Below are 27,539 nucleotides of genomic sequence, written 5' to 3' on the forward strand. Positions count from 1 at the left end.
GTGTATTTTTGTTTGACTGCTGAGAAAGAACAGCACCTTCCTTTCTGAAGGTCCAATGACTTCTGCCCAAGCATTCATAGCCACAAGCCATTAAGCCAACTGACAGCCAACCACAATTGCTGGCAGACAGAAAATCTTGGTCATTGATAATAACAAAAGTCACACAACACCGGCTTATCGCCCAACAAGTTTATTTCAAATCACAAGCATTTGGAGTGCTACTCCTTCGTCAAGTGAAGCGAAGCAAAGCACAAAGCACAGAATTTAATCGGCAGAGAGATCAAAAGATCATACAAATGACGTGAGTGGAGTGCCGATAGGCTGAAAAACCAGGTCTCTGCAGGTGATTTAACCAAAGTAACAAGCAACCCATAACTGTACAAACTAATTAAGGTAGAGAGAGCGTAACAATTTATCAAGGAGATGATGTCAAAATAGGACAGTAAGCAAGACTTTACAGATACGGAACAGTGTAGTGGGGTCACATGTAGCGAGACATGAACCCAAGATAACGGTTGAGGCCCGCTCAAGAAAAGGAATAGGGATAACCTTGGGAATTACAGACCAGTCAGTCTTATGTTGGTGGTGGGCAAATTATTGAAGTGGATTCTGAGAGATAGAATTTATGATGACTTGGAAAACCATAGTTTGATTAGAGATACTTAGCATGGCTTTGAGAGGGGTAGGTCGTGCCTCACAAGCCTTACTGAATTATTTGAGAATGTGACAGAACACATCTATCAAGGTAGAGCACTGGAAGAGGTGTTCATGAATTTTAGCAAGGTGTTTGAGAAGATTCCTCACGGTAGGCTCATTTAGAAAGTAAGGAGGCATGGGAAACAAGGAAATTTGACTGACTCACAGAAGACAGAGGGTGATAGTAGATGGACAATATTCAGCCTTGAGCTCGGTGACCCAGTGATGTTCCATTGCTTTGGGACTTCTGCTCTTTGGTGATTTTTATAAAATGACTTGGATGAGGAAGTGGAAGGGTAGTTTAGTAAGGTTGCCAATGACACAAAGATGAGAAGAGTTGTGGATTGTGTGGAGGGCTGTTGAAGGTTACAACAGGACATTGACATGATGCAAAACTGGGCTGATAATTGGCAGATGGAGCTCAACCTGGAAAAGTATGAAGTAATACATTTTGAAAGGTCAAATTTGAATACAGATTATCGGGTTAAAGGCAGGATTCTCGGCAGTGCGGAGGAACAGAGTGATCATTGGGTCCGCATCCAAAGACGACTCAAAGTTGCCACCGAAGTTGATAAGGTTAAGAAGGCATTTGTGTGTTGGCTTTCATTAGCAGGGGGATTGAGTTTAAGAGTCACGAGGTTATGCTGCAGCTCCAGAGCCCTGGTTAGACCACACTTGAAATATTGTGTTCTGTCTGGTTGCCGCATTTTAGGAAAGATGTGGAAGCTTTAGGGAGGGGCAGAGGAGATTTACCAGGATGCTACCTGCACTGGAGAGTATGTCTTATGAAGAAAGGTTGAGAGAGCAGGGCTTTTCTCATTGGAATGAAGGAGGATGAGAGGTGACTTGACAGAAGTATACAAGATGATGAGAAGCATAGACAGAGTGAATAGTCAAAGGCATTTTCCCAGGACAGAAATGGCTATCACAAGGGGCATAATTTTAAGGTGACCACCTCTCTTTCCACAGAGAGGTGGGTGCATGGAATGCACTGCCAGCGGTGGTAGCAGAGTCAGATACAGGAGGGACATTTAAGCGAGTCTTAGATACGCACATGGATGACAATAAAATGAGAGGTGTGCAGGTTAGTTTGATCTCATAGTAGGATAAAAGTTGGCACAACAAAGGCTGAAGGCACTGTGCTATGCTGTACTGATCTATGTTCGACTTGATCGTATGAGGTCAAGAGACCTTAAGGTCTATGATAACTACATCTTCAAATGCCACTTGTTTTCTTCTTTTATGGGACGTGGGCATCACTGGCAAGGTCATCATTTGCTTCTGAACCTCAGCTGCCTTTCAAATGAGCAGTCAAACATGTTGCAACAGATACATGAGAACAATACAACTTGCAAGATCCATTCCAGATGACTCATCATCCTTACTAGGAAATCTAACTTTTGTTCCTTCAGTATTGTTGGGTCAAAAGCCTGAAATATTATCCTAACAGCATTGTGGGTCTCCGTACAAGGAACAAACTGCAGCTCAAGGTCGTGGCTCATCAACTTCAAGGGCAATTAGTGTTGGGCAATAAATGTTAACCTAACAAAACCCACATTCCATGGATAACGAAAAAAAAATCGCTCAAAGTCATAACAAGGCCAGACCAGCTAAAGATGGTAGCTTTCCTTCCCTAAAGTATGGTAATGAACTGGATGGGTTTTAAAACAAATGGACGATAGTTGTCATGATCACCATAGATTTCTCACTATTAGGCCTTACATTATGTAACAGTTATGCATGATTTCTCCCAAGCTTTTGCGTCAGCATTTAACGTGCTGCAGTGCAGGGTCTTTAAAATAGCAAAACCGGCTACTTCAAGATGACTGTTGCAACTGATAAATCGACTGTAATTACTGTGGCTAACTAAACATGCATTGCAATTGATCCATTGACTGCAGGAATGCTGAAACATTTCAGCTACTCAGAAATTAATTACCATACATTTTCATACAGCACATTACAATGCTAAAGGTTAAGCAATTGATGAAAAACTTAAAAGGTTAACAAAATGTGAACTGTAATGCTTATTACCACCATTTACTATCAAAACAGTTCATACATGAAACATTTTACTTGCCCATGTTTCTTGAAAACTGACATGACTTACTGAGAACATGCACCGCCTTAGCACCTCAATCAGCTTAGACGTTATGGTGTCTCATGAACTACAACAATGCACTGCTACTACTAACAATCAAACCTTTAGATGTGGCAGCAGAAAGCAATTACTTGGCCATACAATTGACTTTGGTTGTAAGTAATGATACAGTAACAAGAATTCTTGCATGTATACAACTGAAACATGGAATGAATAGTCATACAAGTTCATCTCAGAATATCCAAGGGAAAGAAATTCTTAGGGAATTGAGAAAGTAATGAAAACATAAAAACACAGACTTAAATATTAAATCAACATGCACACTGAATTCTGGATAAGTTGAAAATATTAAAAAGGTAAAAATAATTTTGTAAAAATCAAGATGATTTTAGAAGTGGGGTGGGGTGAAGGAACCAAGGAAATTAATTTCAATTGATGCTACTTTGGGCTTATAAATAAATGGGGAGATGGGCATAAATGCATCTGACAATACTGGATCTGCAGCCATGGAGAGCTTTGAAAAAAACATTGGGGAATTTGAGAAGAGTAGGAAAATGGAAAGAAATTGATCAAACTTGTCAGTTGTCAATGTTTTTGCCTTTTTGAATAAATTCATCATGTATAGAGATGAGCACTCAATATTCCAGAAAAGGCCTCACCAACGCCATGTAAAATCACAGCTAGAAGATCTTGTCCCTATACTCGAGTCCTCTTGCTATGAAGACCAACCTACAGGTTGCCCTATCTTATGCCTGCTGCATCTGCACATGTACTTTCAGCAACTGCTGCATGAGGATACTCAGGTCTCGTTGAACATTTCTACTCTCAAGTTACAGCTATTTAAGTATTAGTCCATCTCCCAATCTTTGTGGCCCAAGTGGACAACCTCCCATTTATCCACATTATACAAAATCTGCTATGCATTTGCCTACTTACTACTTCCAAGTCTCACTGCAACATCTCTGCATTTGCCTCACAGCTTACCCTCCCACCCAGCTTTGTATCTTCTCCAAATTTTGACATATGACATCTTAGTTCCCTCATCTAAATCAATGCCATATATTGTGAATAACTGGGATTCTAATATTGATCCCTGAGATAACCCACTAGTCACAACCTACCATTCAGAAAAGACCCATTTATTCCTAATTTTCCTGATGGTTTCATAGACTTCTATCCATCTCAACACATTACCCCCAATCCCATGTGCTTGAATTTTATACATTAGTCTCTTATGTGAAACTCTGTGGAAGCCTTTTGCAAGTCCAAATAACCTATATCCACTGGCTCCCACTGGTCAACTCCACTAGTTACATCCTCAAAGAACTGTCAAGCATGATTTCCCTTCTGTAAATCGACACCAATTGTGCCTGATTCTGCTACTGTTTTCTGAGTGCTCTGCCATGAGCATTTTCCCCACTGCTGTTTTGCTGCACTAAATTTTTCATTTTAATCTTCCAGAATCTGCAATGTTTCACTTTTTCATTGGATGGCTACCTTCTCAGCCAACTTAGTAGTGGATGGCAGTAATCACATGTGGAAGTGTGAAATAATCCTGATCTCAATAGCAGGTGTTATCACTTAAAATTTGTGCTTTATTCCTTAAAATCAATTCCCATAGGAATCGGTGTTTAAAGTGGAGTGGGGTTCCATAGTTAAGAAACGATCTAAAATATTGCACCTGTATACTCCAAGTCGAAAGACAAACCTGGAGCCTAAAAGAAAGAATGAATGGGAGGAGTTGGGGGGGGGGGGGGGGGGGGGGGGGGAAGAAGAAGAAGAAGAAGAAAGAATCTAGGCGGCAGGAGGCAAGGCTAACAAGAAAGGCCACAAGCAGGTCAAAGTGCTCTGTTCATAGCCACAACAAAAGAGACAACATATCTCAGATGCAAGTTGTACAGTATTAGACATGATTTTACAATGATGATGATGCATGAAACAATGCTAAAACAAATACAGTAACAAAATGAAAAATAAACACACCCAAAACAGTAAAGAACATTAAAATAAATATTAATTAGGAAAAAGTTAAAGAGGACTCTTAAGAAACAGGGTTCTGTTTCTTAAGAATGATTGAGAAAGAGGAAATGCTAAATTGCAAGGTATAACTATGAGAGCATAAAGTATAAGTTTGGATTTTCAGGGTCATGCTTGCAAGAAAAAGACATAGCAAACATAACTGTGGCAATAGAAATCCAAGAAAATAAGCAAAGAATGTATTCTGAGGGTAAATCAACCAATTAGGATGGTTAAAGAAAAAACTATTACTTGAAAGCTTGGGGAAGGGCAGGTGGGTGTTGCCCAGAAGTGGTACATGTCAGCTGCTCACTGGGGAGGCGCCAACGAATGAAGTGCAAAATAGTTAAATGGCTTTAAAATTTAAAAATTCTCAACGTATTATCAGCATTTGACAGAGGCAATAATGCCAGTTAATTATAGTAACAACGTAGTGTGTACTCCAAAAGTTCAAATTCACAACGATACCACATCAGTGATGGAATTATACCAACCAAATTGGAAGCAAAGGAAATAACTTTAAAGCAATATATTGTACCTTTTGTATATCTCATTTTAACAGCAAATGGTAACCTTACAATGTACCTGACTGCTTCCAGTCTCTTGTTTTGTCGGATAAGTTCAATGAATTCCTGAATCCTCAAACTGAACTCCAGGCAGCTCTGTTAACAAAAAAGAACTCATTCAAAGGCAGGTCACATGATAATTTGCATAAAAACTCAAGTGTCAAAAGAAAGTGGTAAAACAAAAGCCAGAGCTTGATGCAAGAACAGTGAGCCCAATAATGTGTCACTCCTCCATATGTTGTGTTATAAATTACATCTTACAGTAGGATTTCCTGTTCAAATGCAGTGAACAGCATGATAGCCCTGGTATTGGTATCTTACAGTCAGAGATGTAGAGCAAGGAAACAGATCCTTCGGACCAATCGTACATGCCTCCCAGATATCCCAATCCAATTCAGTCCTACCTGCCAGCACCCGGTCCATATCCCTCCAATCCTTTGTTATTCATATATCCATCCAGATGCCTTTGAAATGCAGAAATTGTACCCGCCTCCACCACTTCCACTACTTTCATTATCACCTTCTGCGTGAAAAAGGAAAGCATACCAAAACGCCTTCTTCACTATGCTATCTACTTGTGACTCTACTTTCAAGGAGGAGCTATGAGCCTGCACTCCAAGGTCTTTGTTTAGCAACACTCCCTAGGACCTTACCATTAAGTGCATAAGTCCTGCTAAGATTTGCTTTCCCAAAATGCAGCACCTCACATTTGTCTGAATTAAACTCCATTTTCCACTTCTCAGCCTATTGGCCTGTCTGATCAAGATCCCGTTGTAATCGGAAGTACCCTTCCTCATTGCCCACTACACTTCCAATTTTGGAGTTGCGTGCAAACTGACTAACTATGCTTTTTATGCTCACACCCAAATCATTTATGTAAATGACGCAAAGTAGTGGACCCAGCACCGATCCTTGTGGCACTCCACTGGTCACAGGCCTCCAGTTCGAAAAACAACCCTCCACCACCACCCTCTGTCTTCTACCTTTGAGCCAGTTCTATATCCAAATGGCTAGTTCTCCCTGTATTCCATGAATTCTAACCTTGCTAACCAGTCTCTCATGGGGAACCTTGTCGAAAGCCTTACTGAGGTCCATATGGATCACATCTACTGCTCTGCCCTTATCAATCCTCTTTCTTACTTCTTCAAAAAACTCAATCAAGTTTGTGAGACATGATTTCCCAAGCACAAGCCATGCTGACTATCCCAAATCAGTCCTTGCCTTTCCAAATACATGTACATCCTGTCCCTCAGGATTCCCTCCAGCAACTTGCCCACCACAGATGCCAGGCTCACTGGTCTATAGTTCCCTGGCTTGTCCTTACCACCCTTCTGAAACAGCGGCCACATGTCAGTCAACCTCCAATCTTCCGGCACCTCACCTGTGACTATCGATGATACAAATATCTCAGCAAGAGGTCCAGCAATCACTTCTCTAGCTTCCCACAGAGTTCTTGGGTACACTTGATCAGGTCCTGGGCATTTATCCACTTTTAGCCGTTTCAAGACATCCAGCACTTCCTCCTCTGTAATCTGGACATTTTGCAAGTTTTCGGCATCTATTTCCCTACAGTCGAGATCTTCCATATCTTTTTCCACAATAAATACTGATGCAAAATACTCATTCAGGATCATCCCCCATTTTCTGCACCTCCACACAAAGGTCACCTTGCTGATCTTTGAGGGGCCATATTCTCTCCCTAGTTATCCTTTTGTCCTTAATGTATTTGTCAAAACTCTTTGGATTCTCCTTAATTCTATTTGCCAAAGCTATCTCATGTCCCCGTTTTGCCCTTCTGATTTTCCTCTTAAGTATACTCCTACTGCCTTTATACCCTAAGGATTCACTCGATCTATCTTGTCGATACCGGACATATGCTTTCTTTTTCTTAACAAATCCTGAATTTCTTTTGTCATCCTGCATTCTCTACACCTACCAACCTTTCCTTTCACCCTAAAAGGAATGTACTGTCTCTGGACACTCGCTTTCTCATTTCTGAAGACTTCCCGTTTTCCAGCCATCCCTTTACCTGCAAACATCTGCCCCCATTCAGCTTTCAAAAGTTCCTGCGAAATACTGTCAAAATTAGCCTTCCCCAAATTTAGAACTTTTAGATCTGGTCTATCCTTTTCCATCACTATTTTAAAACTAATAGAATTATAGTCGATGACCCCAAAATGCTCCCCCACTCATACCTCAGTCACCTGCCCGGCCTTATTTCCCAAGAGTAGGTCAAGTTTTGCAGCTTCTCAAGTAGGTACATCCACACACTGAACCAGAAAACTTTCTTGTATATGCTTAACAAATTCCCCTCCATCTAAACCCTTAACACTATGGCAGTCCCAGTCTATGTTTGGAAAGTTAAAATCCCCTACCATAACCACACTATTATTCGTACAGATAACTGAAATTGTTCCTCAATTTCCTGCTGACGATGAGGGGGTCTATAATACAATCCCAATAAGGTGATCATCCCTTTCTTATTTCTCAGTTCCAACCAAATAATTTCCCTGGATGTATTTCCAGGAACATCCTCCCTCAGCACAGCTGTAATGCTACCCCCTTATCAAAAATATCACTCCTCCTCCTCTCTTGCTTCCCTTCTATCTGTTCTGCAGCAGCTGTGTCCTGAAACAGTCAAGCTGCCAGTCCTGTCCATCCCTGAGCCACGTTTCTGTAATTGCTATGATATCCCAGTCTCACGTTCCTAACCATGCCCTGAGCTCATCTACCTTCCCTGTTAGGCCTCTTGGTCCCTGTCCTCCCTGACTGCTTGAGTCTCTTCTTTTTTCAACTGTACCAGTCTCAGACTGATTTCTTTCCTCACTATCTCCCTGGGTCCCACCTACCCGCCCCAAGCCCCCACCTACCCACCCCACCCTTCGACCTTACTCGTTTAAATCCTCCTGAGCAGCTCTAGCAAATCTCCCAGCCAGGACATGAGTCCTCTTCCAATTTAGGTGCAATCCGTCATTCTTGTACAGATCACTACTACCCCAAAAGAGATTCTAATGATCCAAAAATGTGAATCCTTCTCCCATACACCAGCTCCTCAGCCATGCATTCACCTGCTCTATCCTCCTATTCATACCCTCACTAGCTCACAGCACTGGGAGTAATCCAGCTATGACTACTCTTGAGGATCTCCTTTTTAAGTTCCTGCCTAACAGTCTACATTTTCCCTTCAGAATATCAACCACTTCTCTTCCAATTTTGTTGGTTCCAGTGTGTACGAAGACCTCCTGCTGGTCCCTCTCTTCCTTGAGAATATTCAGCACCATCTCAGAGACATCCTTGATCCTGGCCCCGGGGAGGCAACACACCATTCTGATTTTTCATTGCTGGCCGCAGAAACATCTGTCTGTACCTCAGACTAGACAACCCACGAACACAATCGATCTCTTGGAACCTGACGTATCCCTCATTGCATTTCAGCTAGTCTCAATACCAGAAACTTGGCTGTTCATGCAACATTCCCTAAGAATCCATCACCTCTTCCAATTTCCAAAACAGCATACTTGTTTGAAATGGAGATAGCCACAGAAGACTCCTGCATGGCCCGCCTATCTCTCTTCCCTTTCCCGGAGTTAACCCACTTATGTGACTGCATGTGCGACTTTTCACCGTTCCTATAACTGCCATCCATCACACCCCCTTGCTTGTGTAAATTCCTCATTGCCTCTAACTGTTGATACAATCAATCCATTCGATCTGATAGGATTCACAACCAACAGCATTTATTGCAGACATAATGCTGAGTAACACCAACTCTCCCTCAACTCCGACATGTGACAAGAACATATCACTCTACTCAGGGCCAGTTTTGCTTCTTCCAATCTATAAACCCAAACAATACCACTGTCTTATTCCTCTACAAAACACTGCTAGTGGCTAACTTAATACTTATAGTTTATATTTTTAAGTTTAATCAAGAAACATATCTCAATAGAACAAACAATCAAGAAAGAAACCACTCTACGCACTATTGCAGACTTACAGCAAGGCCCCAAGGCCACACTTAAAACTATTCACGTATCTGTTGCTGTGCTGTGACCTCTCTCAAACAGGTTCCTCCAAGACCAGTTGTGAATTTTCCCAGACGCACTCCCATGTCCAGCGATACATGAATTCAAACAGCAAAGGCAGTAACTGCGCAGATTCACTGCTGTGTCAGTTAGCAGCGTGGGTTTCTTTCTCTCTCTCTCTCTCTCTTTCCTGCATGTGCTGCCTTTGTCTGTTCCTCCTCCCTTTTAAAAGTACTACTGTTTTGACTTTTTTTTCTCCAAAACAATGCAATAGCATATAAAACAGTAATTACTGCTCCTGGAATTTGAGGAAATCAACTCCATCATCGGAGTAGATGTGCTAGAAATGTTGCTGGCCCATTTAAGTGTAAACAATCTCATAGTGGCATGATAAAGCCAAACTGTAAATAACTCTGCAAAGGGGGGGGGGGGGGGGGGGGGGGGGTGGAATAACTTTCCTTCAGCTTTCAATTGTTGGAGATGTTCTTCTATTAACTTTGCTTCAACTTGATGATGCCCTCTTAAACGTGAATCTTTAATTCCCTCTTAGCTTTGCTCACTTGACTTAATTTACTGTTAAACTATATTAACCATTACTTCCAAGTTGAAATTCTGCACTGCTTACTGAAAATTCAAACTGACAGGAGATACAGCTACATGGCCTGTTCATACAAATACTTCCTTACACAGCCACATCAACTTGTATAAAATCAGTTTTTTGAAATTATTTGAACTTTCAAATTATGCTCTTGCAATACATGGCACATTATTTTCATATCATTGCTGAAACAATGGCACCCTATGAAACACATAATATTGCTCGATGGGTTTTCATTTAAACGGCAGTAATTCTAAGTGCTCACCGTGATTATGATATCACTTCTTAAACAATTCATTTAGACCCATGACACTAAATATAGTGAAGTTTGGGTTGCTACAGAAAGCTAACATCTGGGAGCATATGACTGTTGATTTAGAAAGTTCAACCTTGAAACAATGGTAATTTGTTGGAGCGCACACTACATTTGGACACCGCTTTCTTAGACACGGTCATAGGAAACTGTAATTTTGTTTTCCACTTAGTAGCAGGTTTTGCTTTGTCACTTAAGTTTTCCAAATGCAGACTCAACAACAGTTATTTCTCGAGGGCATAGGTTTAGGGTAAGAAGGGAAAGATGTAAAAAAAATGTAAAGAAAGAGAGATCTAAGGGGCAACTTTTTCCACTCAGAGGGTGATACGCGTAAGCAATGAGCTGCTAGAGAAAGTGGTGGAGGCTAGTACAATTGCAACATTTAAAAGGCAGCTGGAGGCATATATGAATAAGAAGAGTTTGGAGGAATATGGGCCGGGTGCTGAAAGGTAGGACAACTGGTTGGCATGGACAAGTTGGACCGAAGGGTCTGTTTCCATGCTGTACACCTCTAGGAGTCTGACTCTATGAATTGCTGATTGCTTGTCATTTTTGTAGAAAGAGATCCTGGGTTCCAATTGATGCTTGACAGTATTGTGGGTCAGCACATTACAGCTGCACAGCAAAGGGTCAAGAAGGTAGCTCAGCACCACCTTTTCAAGAACTAGGAATGGGCAATATATGCTGGCCAACCAGCAATGCCCATATCCCATGAATGAATTTTTAAAAATTATATATCCTGAGAATTATTGCTTCGGATAGGTGAACTGTTTAGGAACATATGACAGGAGTAAGCCATTCAGCCTTCAGAGCCTGCCACACCATTCAATACAATCATAGCTGATTGACACTTCCAAGCCTTTTAACCATCTCCATGACCCTGTATGTCAACGTCAGAAATTTGGGAGAAAAAGTGAGAACTGCAGATGTTGGAGATGAGTCAAACAGCGTGGTGCTGGAAAAGCACAGCTAGTCAGGCAGCATTCGAAGAGCAGGAGAGTCGACATTTTGATCATAAGCTCTTCATCAGGAGCTTTTCATCCTAATGAAGAGCTTATGCTCCAAACGTCGACTCTCCTGCTCTTTGGATACTGCCTGACTGGCTATGCTTTTCCAGCACCACACTGTCAGAAATCGATCAACTGATCTTTACCTTAAAGAGTCAAAGGATGAGTTTTCACAGCACTTAAAGAATTCCAAAGGTCTAAAGTTTCAGAGTTAACAAAAATTCTCCCCATCTTGGTCTCAAATGGCATACTCATTATTTCAAATTGTACCTCTGGTTCTTGATCCCATAAACAGGTGAAACATTTTCCCAGATATACATTGTCTCATCCCTCAATACTTTTAAGTTACAGGGAGATCACCCCTCATTCTTTGAGGTTTGCCCAAACTCTCTTCAAAGAACAGTTCCACCATTCCCCAGAAGTCCGCTGAATCTTCATTGCATTCCCTTGATGGGCAAGATCATCTTTCTTGATATGAGCTGTCCAAAGCTGCAAACAACACTCCAGGTGCAGTCCTATTAAAAGTGCCTGCAAAATCGAAGCAAGACTTCCCTACTGTTATAAAGTTGTGCAGAGTAATCGCCAACTGGTAGGTGGGAAGCTACAATCTGTTTGTTCTACAGAATGATATGAGGGCTGGTAAGAGAGTGAGTAGTTCCTTTAAGAGGTAAAATGTTTTTCGCGCTTACATTTATACAGAAAAATGTGTCTATAAGTAGCTGCAGATTAGAAACTGTTCTGAAATTGAAACATATACCAATTGGCTGTGTGACTGGAAACCTTAGGCTTGTTTTGATGTTTTGGCGGGGAGCTTAAATCAGCCAATTAATTTAAACCAAGCACTTATAGAATGAAAGCAAATTGAACTTGAATCTGATGGTTTGACAACCTTGCACCAATGCAAATGTAGTAAAATTAATACGTAAACCAAAGGAGAGGGTTTTGAAAAAAATCGGGGTGAGAGCCAACTGCCATCTGAAGAGCAAATATGTGGCTCTCAGAAAACTTTGAGCTCTTTGATTAAGACCTGTCGAAAAGGTACCATGACACACTTAAATAATATTACTGACAAGAATTTGTCAGAAAGGGGTGTTTCAGATACCAGAATTCAATGAAGAAAGGAGCCCCTGGCAGAAAATCAGAGGAGAGGGCGAGAAGCATAACAGAAAACATATTCTCACTGTAATTTTGAGAGACTAAATTCTATTACTTTGTCATATAGAGTCATAGAGATGTACAGCATGGAAACAGACCCTTCGGTCCAACCCGTCCAGGTACCCCAACCCAATCTAGTCCCACCTGCCAGCACCCGGCCCATATCCCTCCAAACCCTTCCTATTCATGTACTCATCCAAATGCCTCTTAAATGTTGCAATTGTACCAGCCTCCACAACATCCTCTGGCAGTTTATTCCATACACTTACCACCCTCTGCGTGAAAAAGTTGCCTCTTTTATATCTTTCCCCTCTCACCCTAAACCTATGTTCTGGACTCCCCAACTCCAGGGAAAAGACTTTGCCTATTTATCCTGTCCATGCCTCTCAATTTTGTAATACTCTAACGTCACCCCTCATCCTCCAACGCTCCATGGAAAACAGCCCCAGTCTGTTCAGCCTCTCCCTGTAGCTCAGATCCTCCAACCCTGGCAACATCCTTGGAAATCTTTTCTGAACCCTTTCAAGTTTCACAACATCTTTCCGATAGGAAGAAGACCAGAATTGCACGCAATATTCCAACAGTGGCCTAACCAATGTCCTGTACAGCCACAATATGACCTCCCAACTCCTGTACTCAATACTCTGACCAATAAAGGAAAGCATACCAAACGCCTTCTTCACTATCCTATCTACCTGCGACTCCATTTTCAAGGAGCTATGAACCTGCACTCCCAGGTCTCTTTGTTCAGCAACACTACCTAGGAACTTACCATTAAAAGGTATAGGTCCTGCTAAGATTTGCTTTCCCAAAATGCAGCACCTCTCATTTATCTGAATTAAACTCCATCTGCCACTTCTCAGACCATTGGCCCATCTGGTCAAGATCCTGTTGTAATCGGAGGGAACTGTCTTCGCTGTCCACTACACCTCCAATTTTAGTGTCATCTACAAATTTACTAACTATACTTTTTATGCTCACACCCAAATCATTTATGTAAATGACAAAAAGTAGAGGACCCAGCACCGATCCTTGTGGCACTCCACTGGTCACAGGCCTCTAGTCTGAAAAACAACCCTCCACCATCCCCCTCTGTCTTCTACCTTTGAGCCAGTTCTGTATCCAAATGGCTTGTTCTCCCTGTATTCCATGAATTCTAACCTGGCTAATCATTCTCCCATGGGGAACGTTGTCAAATGCCTTACTGAAGTCCACATAGATCACATCTACTGCTCTGCCCTTATCAATCCTCTTTCTTACTTCTTCAAAAAACTGAATCAAGTTTGTGAGACATGATTTCCCACGCACAAAGCCATGCTGACTATCCCAAATCAGTCCTTGCCTTTCCAAATACATGTACATCCTGTCCCTCAGGATTCCCTCCAACAACTTGCCCACTACAGAAGTCAGGCTCACTGGTCTATAGTTCCCTGGCTTGTCTTTACAGCCGTTCTTAAACAGTGGCACCACGTTTGCCAACCTCCAATCTTCCAGCACTTCACCTGTGACTATTGATGATACAAATATCTCAGCAAGAGGCCCAGCAATCACTTCTCAAGCTTCCCACTGAGGTCTTGGGTACACTTGATCAAGTCCTGGGAATTTATCCACCTTTAACCGTTTCAAGACATCCACCACTTCCTCCTCTGTAATCTGGACATTTTGCAACATGTCACCATCTATTTCCCTACAGTCTATATCTTCATATCCTTTTCCACAGTAAATACTGAGGCAAAATATTCATTTAGTATCTCCCCCATTCTGTGGCTCCACACAAAGGCCGCCTTGCTGATCTTTGATAAGTGGGACTTTTATTTTATTGGAACAGCATACCATTAAGATTTGATTTTATTAGGTAATAGTAGTTAGAGGGGAACAGGTTGATTTGTTAGTAGTTCTATTAAATTGTTCATTGTTGTCGTTAGGTAAATAAATTGTTATTTGTTGATTATAGAATAAATGAAAGGATTTAATTTCATTTAACCACCTCCATTTTATAACAGATTACGAAGCAAGGTACTCCTTTTGTTGTTTAGGTTTTGAGCTCTAGTTTGGGGAGGGAGGGGAGGTGTATCAACTTCCACTGCAAATCACACTACTGTCATGAAGTTCTCTTGCAATAAAGGTTAACAATCCACTTGCTTTCCTAACAGCTTGCTGCACCTGCATATCAGTCTTCAGTCACAATTTATAAACTATAACACCAAGGTCCCTTTGATTGATTGTGTTTTTGGTGCAAAGAGTAGTTCTCTGCCATACTGGCACCCAAAATCTCTTTCGACAGAAATAAAAAGCAAGCAGCAAATCATTGCTGTTGAATACATTTTTAAAAAACTAAAATAACTGCAAGCATAAAAGCTAGTATATTATTCTGTCATTCAGCAATATAACAAACATCATAGATTCTAATCCAGCACAGGAGGGCATCATGACCATATTTCTGTTAGCTCTTTTAAATGCCTACCCAATTACTCATGCTCTGAATTTTCTCCAAAAGCTCTTTCTTCTCGCTCTCTCTGCTCCCCACCCACCCACCTCATACACTATAAACCGAATTCTGTTTTGAAAAGTTTTCAGCATTAATTTCCTCCACCAGTCTGAAGTATACTTCAGAACACAGCATTCAAGAAAAACCCCATTTCCTTTTTAAATTGTGTGTCATTTAAATCTGCACTCTTTGCTTGCTTAAGTATCTGCCAATGCGAATAGTAGTCCGGATATACTCAGTTAAGCATAATTTTAAACTAGGATTCAATTAAATCCTGTCTTAACTTCTTTACACTAAGTAGAACAATCTTAGCTTGTCCAGGCTTTTCACATGGCTGGAGCTCAACTCCAATACCATTCTAGGAATTATTTTTCTTTTATTCTCTCCAAGGACTTGATATCCTCACTCAATTTGTATTTTAAATTAGGCAGAAGGCAGTAAATTTTGTATACTCAGCATTTAAACCATAAGATATACAAGAAGAATTTGGGATTCAGCCCAGAGAGTCTGCTCTGCTGTTCGTGTTTCTCATCCCTGTTCTCCTGCCTTCTCCCCACAACCTTTGACCCCCTTATGAATCAAGAAAATATCTCTGTCTTGAATACATTCAACGTTGTTGACTTCACAGCCTTATGCAGCAGTGGGTTCCACAGATTCACCACTCTCTGCTGAATAAATTCCTCATCTCAGTTCTAAAGGGTCATTCCTTCACTGAGGCTGTGCCCGAGAGTCCTAATCTCTCTTAATACTGCAAATATCTTCTTCATGTCCACTCTATCCAGGACTCTCAGTATTCGCAGAGTTTCAAATCAGAACCCACTTCATCTTTCTCAACTCCAAGTTTATGGCGGCATGGTAGCTCAGCGGTTAGCACTGTTGCCTCACAGCACCAGTGACTGGGTTCGGTTCAAGCCTCAAGCAATTGTCTGACTGGAGTTGGCACATTCTCCTCCGGGTGCTCCAGTTTCCTCCCACAATCCAAAGGTGTGTATGTTAGGTGAATTGGCCATGTTAAATTGCCCCTTAGTGTTCCGGGATGCATGGGTTAGCTGCATTAGTCAGGGGTAAATATAGGGTAGGGAAATGGGTCTGGGTGGGTTACTCTTCGGAGGGTTGGTATGGACATGTTGGGCTCAAGGGCCTGTTTCCACACTGTACGGATTCTAATTCCAGTTCTGAAGTACAGACCCAGAGTCCGAACTGCACTCATGTGACAAGCCTTTCATCTTCAGGATCATTCTTGTTAATCTCTTCTGGACTCCTGCCAATGCTAGCTTTTGTAGATAGAGCTCGAAATTGCTCACAATATTATTAATGTGACTTGGCTGTAGCTTTATATAGCTTCAGCAGCAGATCTCTGTTCTTGCATTCTAGCCCTCTGAAAACGAATGCAAACATCAAACTTTTTTCCAAACTCCCAATTGAACCCACGTGTTAAGCTTAAGAGCTTAACTAGGACACCCAAGTTCCTGTGTTTCAGACTTCTGAAGCCTTTCCTTATCTTGAAAGTAATATATTCTTCCTAACAAAGTGCATAACATCACAATCACCCATTTTGTATCCTAACTGCCACTTCTTAGCTCACTCATCTCACCTTCCTGCATCCTTCTGCAACTTCTCCATTTCTTCAAGACGACCTGTCCCACCACCTACCTTTGGGTCATCTGTGAACTTGGACAACATATGCAGTTTCCTTGCCCAGATTGTTGATGTATCTGGTGAATAATTATGGTCCCAATCCAGACCCTGGTGCAACTCCCACTAGTTACCAACTACCATCCTGAAAACAACCCCTTTATCCTCACTCTCTGCCAATGTAATCATGTTACCTTAATCCAACATGAGGGACTCTTACCTGATTTAGCTGCCTCCTGCATAGCACCTTATCAAAGGCCTCTGGAAGTCCAAATGAATCACATACACTCCCTCTTGCTTGTCGAGCTTGCTCGCTACACCTTCAAAGAATGCTAACACATTTACCAGTCATGACCTCCCATTGATGAAGCTGTGCTCACTCAGCCCTATTTTGCCATGCACATTCACGCACTCTGCAATATTATCCTTCATAATGGCTGCTAAAATTCTACCGATGACTGATCAAGATTGGGCTAACTGGCTTAAAATTCCATCTTCTGCCTCCCACTTTTCTTAAACAGGGACATTTTAGTGGCTCTTTTTCACTCTTCAAACATTCAGAGTCCAATGATTCCAGAAAGATCACCATTAATACCTCCACGGTCTCCTTCAGAGCTATGAGGTGTAGTTCAACTGGTCCAGGTGACTTATCCACCTTCAGACCTTTCCGCTTCCTTAGCAATGGCTAGTACACTCACCTCTGCCCCGGACTCTCCTGAAATTCTGGTATGCTGCTGGGGTCTTTCCCTTTCAAGACTGATGCAAAGTAACTGTTTATTTCCTCTGTCATTTCTTGGCTCCCCTTGACACTTCACCAGCTTCATTTTTCAGCAGTCCAATGTCCACTCTTGCTTTGATTTTCCTTTTAAACTTTCACTGGCTTCTCACTAATCTTCACCATATTGTACGTTTTTCTTTTGCTTTAATGCTGTCCCTGACTTCTCTCGTCAGCCATGGTTGCCTCCTCCTTTCCTTAGTATGTTTCTTCTTTCTTAGGATGAATTTCTGCTGTATCTTCTGAATTACCCCCAGAAACTCCTGTCATTGCTGCCTTACCACCTTCTCTGCTAGGCTTCTCTTCCAACCAACTTTGGTCAACTCCTGCCTCAAATTTTGTAGTTATGTTGATTTAATTATAATACTATTACATTGGATTCCAGCGCTTTTCCCCCTCAAACTGCAAGGTGAATGCTATTATATTATGGTCACTGTCCCTATAGCAAGAATTTTCAGCTGGTCTTCAAATGCAGCTATCACATCACATATATGGATTGGCTCATAGTTAAAACAGTTCCAATGTATTTTGAAAACACACCTTCATTTTCCTCAGCCTTGATTTGTTGTCATGGCACCAGGCCAGACAAGTAGCTGTCTCTTGTCTTTCAAGTGACTCTTCCACCTCCTTTGCCGTTAGAAACATGTCAATATTCACTAAGTCCTAGAAGATAAAACAGAAGAGTACCATGAAATTGATTATGCCTTATCAGTTGTGAACAAAGTGTATTGCAACCACACCAACATTGCATGGAGAAAACTTGGAGTGCATATGAAGTGTTCCTATCAGTCATTATACACACTTCTCATGACATATTACTTCTACTTCATGACCCGAGTTCTAAATACTCGATCAAATAAGAAAGAACTCTACTTAGAAATAGATCACCATTCGTTCATGGTGGCTTAGTTAAAATTGTGGAATTCCCTCACTGGAGAATGTGTGTAGGGTATGTGCAAGTACAGAGAGAGACAAGTTTTGAGTTTTGTGAAGTAAGAGGTTCAGCTGAGCATGACTCTGATTAGATAAGAACTTGCAGTTAACAATGGGGTGATAGAGGCAAGGGTAATGGGTAAACAAGGTGGAAAAGCAGTCATTATGTGAAGCCAGTTATTCATTATGTAACAGCAGATTGCTTAATCTTTACTACTGACACTCACTGATTGTAACAGTCACCCAATCAATATGTATGTTGTCTCATCTGGATGCTCCTTCCTGCAAATGACCACATACTTCATTAAGAAACTGCTGTTCCAGAGGAGACCAAGGACTCATGTCCCTGTACACATGAGTGATCATTCTCTGCTCCTATAATGTGTCTGAGCATTTTGCTTTGACAGAGGGGACAAATGGGACAATATCACTAAAGGTATTGTGGGTCATCTGACAGCACATGGACTGCAACAGTTGAAGGAAGCAGCTCACCACCATCTTCTCAAGAGTACCTAGGGGCGAATAAAAAACACTGTTTGCCAGCGATGCCCAATTACCACAAGTGAATGATAATAAAAAAATCTCAATTGAGTGAACTTGGTCTGATGTTTGATGGTCTTTCCATCCAATCTTAATGTGTAACATAAGGAGTGAGTAATATAGTGAAGACAACAGGATAATAAAAAGTAAAAAAATTTGATTGATACCAAAAAGCATGGAAAAAAAACATGAAAACTCATTTAAGAGAACTGAAACCGATCCCAGGTACATGTACACCTTGAAGGTATATTTTCTTTTACAAAGATAAAAGAAGCTATATCCAAACTTCACTCAAAAAATTGTGAATTCTTCCTCTCATTGTGCAGGTATGGCAGAAAATGTAGTAAAGATAAACGTGATAGAATTGAGAAAAGACAGCATTTTGTAATGAAGAATGAATAGACTACAGAACAGTTTAGTTCCCTACCTTGCATCTAATGCTATTATATGCTTCATAACTGATTGGAATCAAACATCACCTCTATGGACTTTAAAAGATAATGTGAAGTGCGGGAGACCTTCCATTTTTATTCTCTAAAACTCGAGGCAGCCTACATTTTGCTAAATTAAAAATCTCACAACACCAGGTTATATTCCAACAGGTTTAATTGGAAGCACACTAGCTTTCGGAGCGATGCTCCTTCATCAGGTGATTGTGAAGGAACACAATCACCCGATGAAGGAGCGTCACTCCGAAAGCTAGTGTGCTTCCAATTAAACCTGTTGGACCATAACCTGGTGTTGTGATTTTTAACTTTGTACACCCCAGTCCAACACCGGCATCTCCAAATCATAAATTTTGCTAAATATTGTAATTATTTGTAATACTGTCCAATCCACTTATTTTTAGAATTGCCTCTCACCATATTTTATCCATTCTGACATGTTAATAATATTCAATGCGAAACCCACATGTTAATATAAATAGTAATCATTGCAAGTGAAATTTTTGATGCTACTTTAAAGAGTTGCTGTTTTTACTCTTTAAAAAGAAACCAGAGGCCATGTACATTAGCTCAAAATATTCTCACGTACACACAACAGTGTCATAAGGTTCTCATGAATTTCAACAATTTTAAACATTACTGTTCAGAAATCGTACAGCACCAGGTTCAAAGAAGTGGTTCTGATGAGTTCTGCAAAAACTATCTCTATGAAAGAACAGTTTAAATGAGAAATGTGATCAGTTATGACCGACATGACCAGTTCTCACAAAGGGTCACTGGACTCAAAATGTTAACTGTTTCTCTCTTACAGATCCTGCCAGATCTGTTAAAGGTTCCCCAGCACTTTGTGCTTTTGTTTTCAAAGAAGTGGCGCTTGATGCACAATACAAAACCAGGTTTTGTGTAATATTGATGCATATCAAACTGAAGGTCAAAATATTCATAATAATACAAAAAGGTTTTAATCTTGTATAAAATTAAAAACATTTAAAAGTCTACAAACTACAAGAAATTTTGCAAGACCAGGAAACAGTTTAACTCTGATATGAACCATATTCCCACTTCACCAAAGCATTGAGAGCAAGGAATGCAGGCAGTAGTAGGGCCCAGAAACAAGAACGCCACAAGGGCCCATGATTTCTCTTCCAGGCTACATACCCTATTCAAGGAATTCAGTGAAATTGCTGTGATTCCTTTCTTACGTTCATTCATCAGAAACAAAAATCTACATGCTCGCTGGGAGGAGATTGTAAACAAAAACTACCAATACAGGAAATATAGGCTTTACGACATTTCTGTGGTACTGCTCCTTCATAAAATCATAAATGTTACAGCCTTTGGCTCATCACGTCCACGCTGGTCAAACATTTATCTATTCTAATATTCCAGTTTACCAGAACTTAGCCTGTAGCTTTGCATGCTGTGACAATGTAAGTTAACATCTAAATAGCTGTTAACCATCTTGAGGGTTCACACCTCTACCCTTTACAAGCAGTTCTGAATACTCTGAACCCTCTGGGTGAAAAGTGTTTTCCTTAGATTCTCTCAACCTCCTGCTCCTTACTGTAAAACTGGGCTAAAAGTAATTGACGTCTCTCCTATCTATCCTGTCGATTCACCCCTCCCCCCAACCTCAGCCTTCAGTGTTGTAAGGAAAATAACCCCAGCTCTCTTCACGGCTAAATCACTCCAGCCCAGATAACATCCCTTTACCCTCTCTAGTGCAATCACATCTTCCTAAAGAATGGCAACCCGGACTGCACACAGCATTCAGGCTATTTTGCACAGCACCATTATAACATCCTTGCTCTTGTATTCAATGCCTTGACTAATAAAAGGTAAGCATTTCATACACCGTCTTCACCACCAACCTGTTCTGAGAAATACCTCTGAAGCAGGATTTAATCTCAGGTCGCCTGGCTCAGAGGTAAGGAATCACATATATTCGCAGTATTATATTCAACCAGTTCAGACAAGGATAATCAGCATGGTCTTTTTTTTAAAAATGGGAAAAATCACAGCTAACAAATTTGATTGAATTTTTGAAGAGGTGGTTAAGAGACATCATGGATTTCAGATACTTTTCACAAGGTCTTGCATGGCAGACTGGTTACGAAGCCTCTGGGATCCAGAACAAATTGGATCAGCAACAGAAAGCAGAGCGTAATGGTCGAATGGCATTTTTATAACTAGAAGGCTCTGTCCGTTGCATACAACAGGATTCAGTGTTGGTTCCATTTCAGTTTTTTTGTACACATTGGTGAGCTAAAGTCAAATAAAGGAGGTATGATCAATCAGTTTCAGAGGACACAAAAATTGTTGGAGTGAAAAATAATGAGACTGAATGACTATATAAATGGAGTCAGATGGACTGAACAATGGCAAACCGAATTTAACCCTGCAAAGTGAGGGGTGATACAGTTTAAGAGGACTGACAAGGCAAGGGAGGACTCACTGCATAAACTGACAGTAAAGAGGTCAATCCTCAAGACAGTTAACAACTATATAGATAAGCAACTAGAACACGATAATGGTATACATCCAAAGTACAGGCCAAGTGCTAGAAAATGAGATTGCAATAGATGAATGATGTGACTGATGCGACTGATGCAGACACAACAGGCTGAACAGCTTCTTTTCATGCTATGATGATGACATAATACAAAACAAGTTCATGGCAGGTGGGATTTGAACCCATACCTCCTGGACCAGAGATATCGACACTACTGCAGCATCACAGGAGCACCCTCTCGAAACAAAAAGGTATCTCCCTGATATTTATTTTAATTGACCTACTAAGACAGGTTGGAGAAAGTGATGACTGCAGATGCTGGAGATCGAGTTAAAAAGTGTGGCGCTGAAAAAGAACTGAGGTCAGGCAGCATCCAAGGAGCAGGAGTCCACATTTCGAGCATAAGCTTTTCATAAGGAATTTAGAGTATAAGCTCTTCATATTTAATAACCTGTCTCAGTAGTCAAAAAGCGTGCTGCTGGAAAAGCACAACTCGTCAGACAGCATTCGAGGAGCAGGAGAGTTTACGTTTCAAGGAGAAGCTCCTCATAAGGAAGACACTATGTTTGAAACATCAACTCTCCCATTCCTCGGATGCTGCCTGACCAGCTGTGTTTTTCCAGCGGCACACATTTTCACGACGAAGACAGGTTATTAAATACCTGAAACAGGTGGAACTTGAACCCAGGCTTTTTAGCCCTGAGACACTATAACAGAGCTACATTTGTCCCTCAGTCAAATTGGTATCGAATTATTCCTTAATTAAAATATAACTATCACCTGTTCGGTTTCATTCAACAGTTGGCATCTCTGCCAGACCCGACGAAATTATAAAAGATTTAGTAATTTTAATAAAGGAATAAAACTAACAGGGTAGACTTGAAGAAACCTTTTCTCTTGGTGGAAGGACCACTGGCCAAAGGGCATAGAATTAAGCTAAGGGCAGATGGTTTGGAGGGGAAGTGAAAAAAAAACTAGGAATTTGGAACTCACTGCCTGTAAAGGGTGGTGGAGACAGAAACTAGGCTAAGTACTGGAAAACTGATAAGTGAGGTGGTTGTTTTTGCCGAGCACAGACTCAATGGGCTGAAGGGCCTTTTTCTATGCTGAACACCTCGATAACTATGACTTTTGGTAGCTATCATTTGGGACCGATGGTCCTAATCAAATTTAAACCATTGTCTGATCCTCAAAGCTTATAAAATGGGGAGTGTCATGTTGGTTCAGTGCTTAACACTGCTGCCTCTTAAGGACAGGGACTGTATTCAATTCTAGCCTCGGGTGACTATGTGTGTGGAGTTTGCACTTTCTTCCCATGTCTGCGTAGATTTCCTTTGGGTGTTCTGGTTTCCTCCCAAAATCTGAAGTTGTGCAGACTGGCCATGCTGAATTACCCATAGTGTTCAGGAATGTATAGGTTGGGTGCTTTAGCCATGGCAAATACAGGGATAGGGAAAGAGAGGGGGGTGGGTGGAATGCCCTTCAGAGAGTTGGTGTAAACTTGTAAACTTATTGGGCCAAATGGCATGCTTCCACACTGTGGAGATTCTGAATATTAAAAAAATGTTCATTAAATTATTGTACTTAGTTTGTTGTTACCTTCTATTTCTAATTTACAGATTCTAAAGGAGTTACCTATTCCAAGCAACCTTAAAAAAAGGTACACCCAAACATTCTGGCTTCCTGCTGTGCTATTATCTTTCTGTTTTTGCCAAGGTCCTTTTGTGGATTTTCAGTCTTTCAACCTCTTTAGTCTTTCATAATAAACTACGTCTCCCTGATTGAAGTTAACTTTCAATGGCCTTAGATTATTGAAGCATGCTGAATTCAGAGACTTCAGCTCTAAACAAAGCAAACTTTGCACATGCAGTTGAGCCGTACAAAGGTTTGAAACAAAATATAACAAATTGTCATCCCTTCACAAACAGGGCTTGATCACTTGTTATGAAGGGAACTTCCGGGTTTCTACCCAAAACTGACATTGACTATATCTCATTCCATCCACAATAAATTCTAAGCATGCACAGTCCAGACTAGTGCAAATGACAATTTACAGTTTAGCAAATTTTATTTCAACCATTGTGTTTATTATTGCATGGTCTCTTTCACACCCCCTATTGCAAAAAGGGGTTTTTTGCTGTCATATTCTTACATATAATGTCTGAAGTATGAGCATGATAAGCAAATTTCCACTCTGTCGCAGTAAGAAATTTTGCTGGCGGCCCAGCCCCAAGCTACTTTTCATTAGCTTATTCTCCATGTAGTTATCACACAATGAAGTTTTTTTTTACCTTTACTTGTTTTGATCCTGAATGTCAATAATGTTTATTTAAATTTCTTTAATGATGGAGAGGGTATATTGCATTTCTGGCTGGATTGTGAATCAAACTCAAATTTCAACAGTAACAGCTTTGTCACTTCCATATCCAATTTCACGTGAGCTGGTTTAATAATGGCCTGCTCAGTAACAATGATCTTTAGACATGCATGCACGCTTAAATTTTGAACAGAAGAAAGATTCTACCACCACCATATTCAGTGCAACGTAAAACTTCTTGCAACTAATACAATTCTGTCTTTCCTCCACATCTCCATTATTATCTTCTATTTCATATTTAATTTTGTGACGTTGGGACAGATGAAATTTAATCACTGACATGAGGAGATGTACTTTGGAAGAAGGAACAAGACAAGGGAGTGTTCAATGAATGGCAGAACACCGGTAGTTCAAAAAAAAGTAACCTTGGGGCACTTCTTCACAGATCCCGCAAGGTGGCAGTACTGGTTAATAGGCGGGTTGAGGCAGCATATTGGCAGCTGACTCTTGGTTATAATTTGTACGTTTGTATTTAACAAAAGCTCTACTTTTTGTTCTATCCCATATGTGGAAGTGAAATTGCTGCGTGTTCTGTGACAATACAGGGATAACTTTCACGATGGTCGAATTTATCAGTTCTGCTATCAAGTACCCTTTCAGTAATCACCTTATTCAGGTGAATCATTGTTGATGCAACAAGTAGCACCATCTGTCAAAATGGAGGAACTTGGATTTAACTGGAGTCATACAGCATAGAAAAAGACCCTTCTGTCTAACTTGCTGACCAGGTTTCCCAAACTAAACTAGCCCCATTTGCCTGTGTTTGACCCTTATCCCTCTATAACTTGGCTAATATTATGAAGATGTAGGTGTAGTTGTTACTTGAACGAATTCGTGGCTCCTCGACCTTTCACAGATTACTGCATGGGAAAAATCTTTTCAGTGTTGTTGGTTTAAATTAAGCTGGAGGGTTTAAAAGAGTTAAATGCTATTAGAACTACCTGACACAGCAAGTACTCTGAATAAGTTAACAATTTAACACTTCATCTTTAACGAAATTAGCTGGTTGCCTGGAAACGACAAAACAGATGATTTGGATTAGGCCAATCAGTTTAAATTATACCCCGAAGAAAAGCAAAATTCCAATCAAGTTTGAATTTAGTATACTGATAATCTTAAAAGCCAATAAACAATGCAATGCTTTGGGGATATAAGGATGGGGAAAAATGAACAGTTGGGACGAGAACTGCCAAGTCAACGACATCTGCAGACTGCCCAGAGAACAGCTCTCTGAAAAGGTACCTTTATTGATCAGCAATCTGTGAAGCAGAAATCCATAATAAAAAGAAAAGGAGGTTCGACATGTGGCTGATTTTTGAAAAGTTGAATTTTGGTATATCTTAATTGGAGGGTTTTATCAGATTAGTATTGTAGAAAGGGAAGGTAAAAGATAGATTAGAGGGAGTTGTGAATAGTTGTTAGTTAATTATTCTCTGCTTTACTTTAAGAAATAAAGTTGTTACTTGAACTAATGCGTGGCTCCTCGACTTTTCACAGATTACTGCATGGGAAAAATCTTTTCAGTGTTGTTGGTTTAAATTAAGCTGGAGGGTTTACCCAGTGTCGTAACACTAATCATGTACCTGTCCAAATGTATTTTAATTGTAATTGCTTCTATAACTTCTCTGGTACTTCATATAGAGTCAGAGTCATACAGGACGGAACATAGAACAATATAGTCCAGGAACAGACCCTTCATTCAAACATACAATAAAAGTTTTAACAAGTACATGGGAGAAAATAAAATATAAATAAATTCAGCAGTGAACATAACAATATTGGTACCACAACTTGTGGAGGGTACATATCACCAAAACTCATCACTCAAATCAAGTATGGGAATTAGCTGTTAAATTGGGAGGGGGAAGAAAGGGAGTCAGTGGGTTCGAGATGGAGGGCATGACAGACTGACAAGTGAGCAGTAAATGTGTTAATAAATAAACCCTCAGAAGGGGTAAGAAAAGCCATAGATCCAGCTGTAGTCAGTTGCAAAATCTACAACAAAGCATTCAAAAGTTAGCGTTCATATCTTGCTGTTTTAACATCCCTCCCTCTGGACCAGGATGCCTGCCTTATAGATGGGCTATGACATCGCTGAACAGGTTGATTAGAAAATATCTAAAGAGTATAAAGGATTCAAGGGGATGGCATCATGGCAAGACTAAGCCATGTAGTAACATAAGACATCGAAGGCAAGAAGTAGGAGAAGTAAATCCTTCAGCCCAAATCCACTCCACCGTTCAATGAGGTCAAAAGTCATATGACACCAGGTTATTGTCCAACAGATTTATTTGAAATCACAAGCTTTCAGAACTCTGCCCTTCATCAGGCGAAGTGGAGAGAGCACACAAGCCTTATAATCAGAGATCAAAACATCATACAAATGGTTTGAGTGGAGTGTCGACAAGCTGAATAATAGGTCACTGTACGTGATCAAGAATGTCAGATGGTGTGAGTGAAGCGTCAGCAGCTGAATAGCAAGTAAAGGAATGACCTATAATCCAAATCAAGGCAGAGAGATAATTACAAAAAATAATTTGAAAAGATGGTGCTGGAAAAAAAACAAACAGCTGGAATAACATGACAGGTATAAGAGTCCCGTGCCAAGGGTCGAACCAGAGTAATAAATCATACTAAACTGCCCATCTGCAGTCATTGTTTTTACCTCGTTGATTTTAACCCTACTGCGAATCCTCTTGCAAGGATGCCTGCCTTGAAGAAGTCTTCCTCCTCTCTCTACAAGCATCTCAGGGAGTCCCTCTCCCACTGCAACTCCCAGGTCATTTCCTCTGCCCTGAAGCTCTTCAACCATGTCATGTCCTACCTTCCTATCTCCTTTTCCACCTATCCACTCCACCCTCTCCTCCCTTACCTATCACCTTCATCCCCTCCCCCACTGTACTCTATGCTACTTTCTCCCCACCCCCACCAGCTTATTTCTCCATGCTTCAGGCTCACTGCCTTTATTCCTGATGAAGGGCTTTTGCCCGAAACATCGATTTCGAAGCTACTTGGATGCTGCCTGAACTGCTGTGCTCTTCCAGCACCACTAATCCAGAATGCCCACCAAATTAAGGCAGAGAGATCCTAATTTATCAAGGTGATGGTTTCAAAACAGGACAGTAAGCAAGACCTAACAGATACAGAACAGTATAATGGGATTACATGCAACATGAACGCAAAATCACAATTGAGGCCATCCTTATGGGGACAAAACTTGGCTGTCAGTTTCTGCTCGGTGATTCCATGTTGTGTGCATCTCTAAAGCCACCTCTGGAGGACACTTACCCAAAGATTGGAGGCTGAATGTCCTTGACCACTAAAGTGTTCCCTGACTGGGAGGGAACATTCCCGAT

The 27,539-nt window shown here is 40.8% G+C and overlaps 1 protein-coding gene across 1 annotated transcript in view; it reads right to left on the minus strand.

Annotated features, from left to right (window-relative positions):
• The window catches only part of maea (macrophage erythroblast attacher, E3 ubiquitin ligase), a 145,124-nt gene that overhangs the window by 45,742 nt on the left and 71,843 nt on the right, over positions 1-27,539 (minus strand). Inside the window, exons 4-5 of the mRNA XM_072575829.1 lie at positions 17,916-18,038; positions 5,399-5,475 (exon numbers count right to left, since the gene is read on the minus strand). Of these exons, the coding sequence (XP_072431930.1) occupies positions 5,399-5,475; positions 17,916-18,038 (200 nt within the window). The remainder of the gene's footprint in view (positions 1-5,398; positions 5,476-17,915; positions 18,039-27,539) is intronic.

Source organism: Chiloscyllium punctatum, chromosome 1 (assembly GCF_047496795.1).
Source record: "Chiloscyllium punctatum isolate Juve2018m chromosome 1, sChiPun1.3, whole genome shotgun sequence".
Taxonomy (NCBI): Eukaryota; Metazoa; Chordata; class Chondrichthyes; order Orectolobiformes; family Hemiscylliidae; genus Chiloscyllium; species Chiloscyllium punctatum.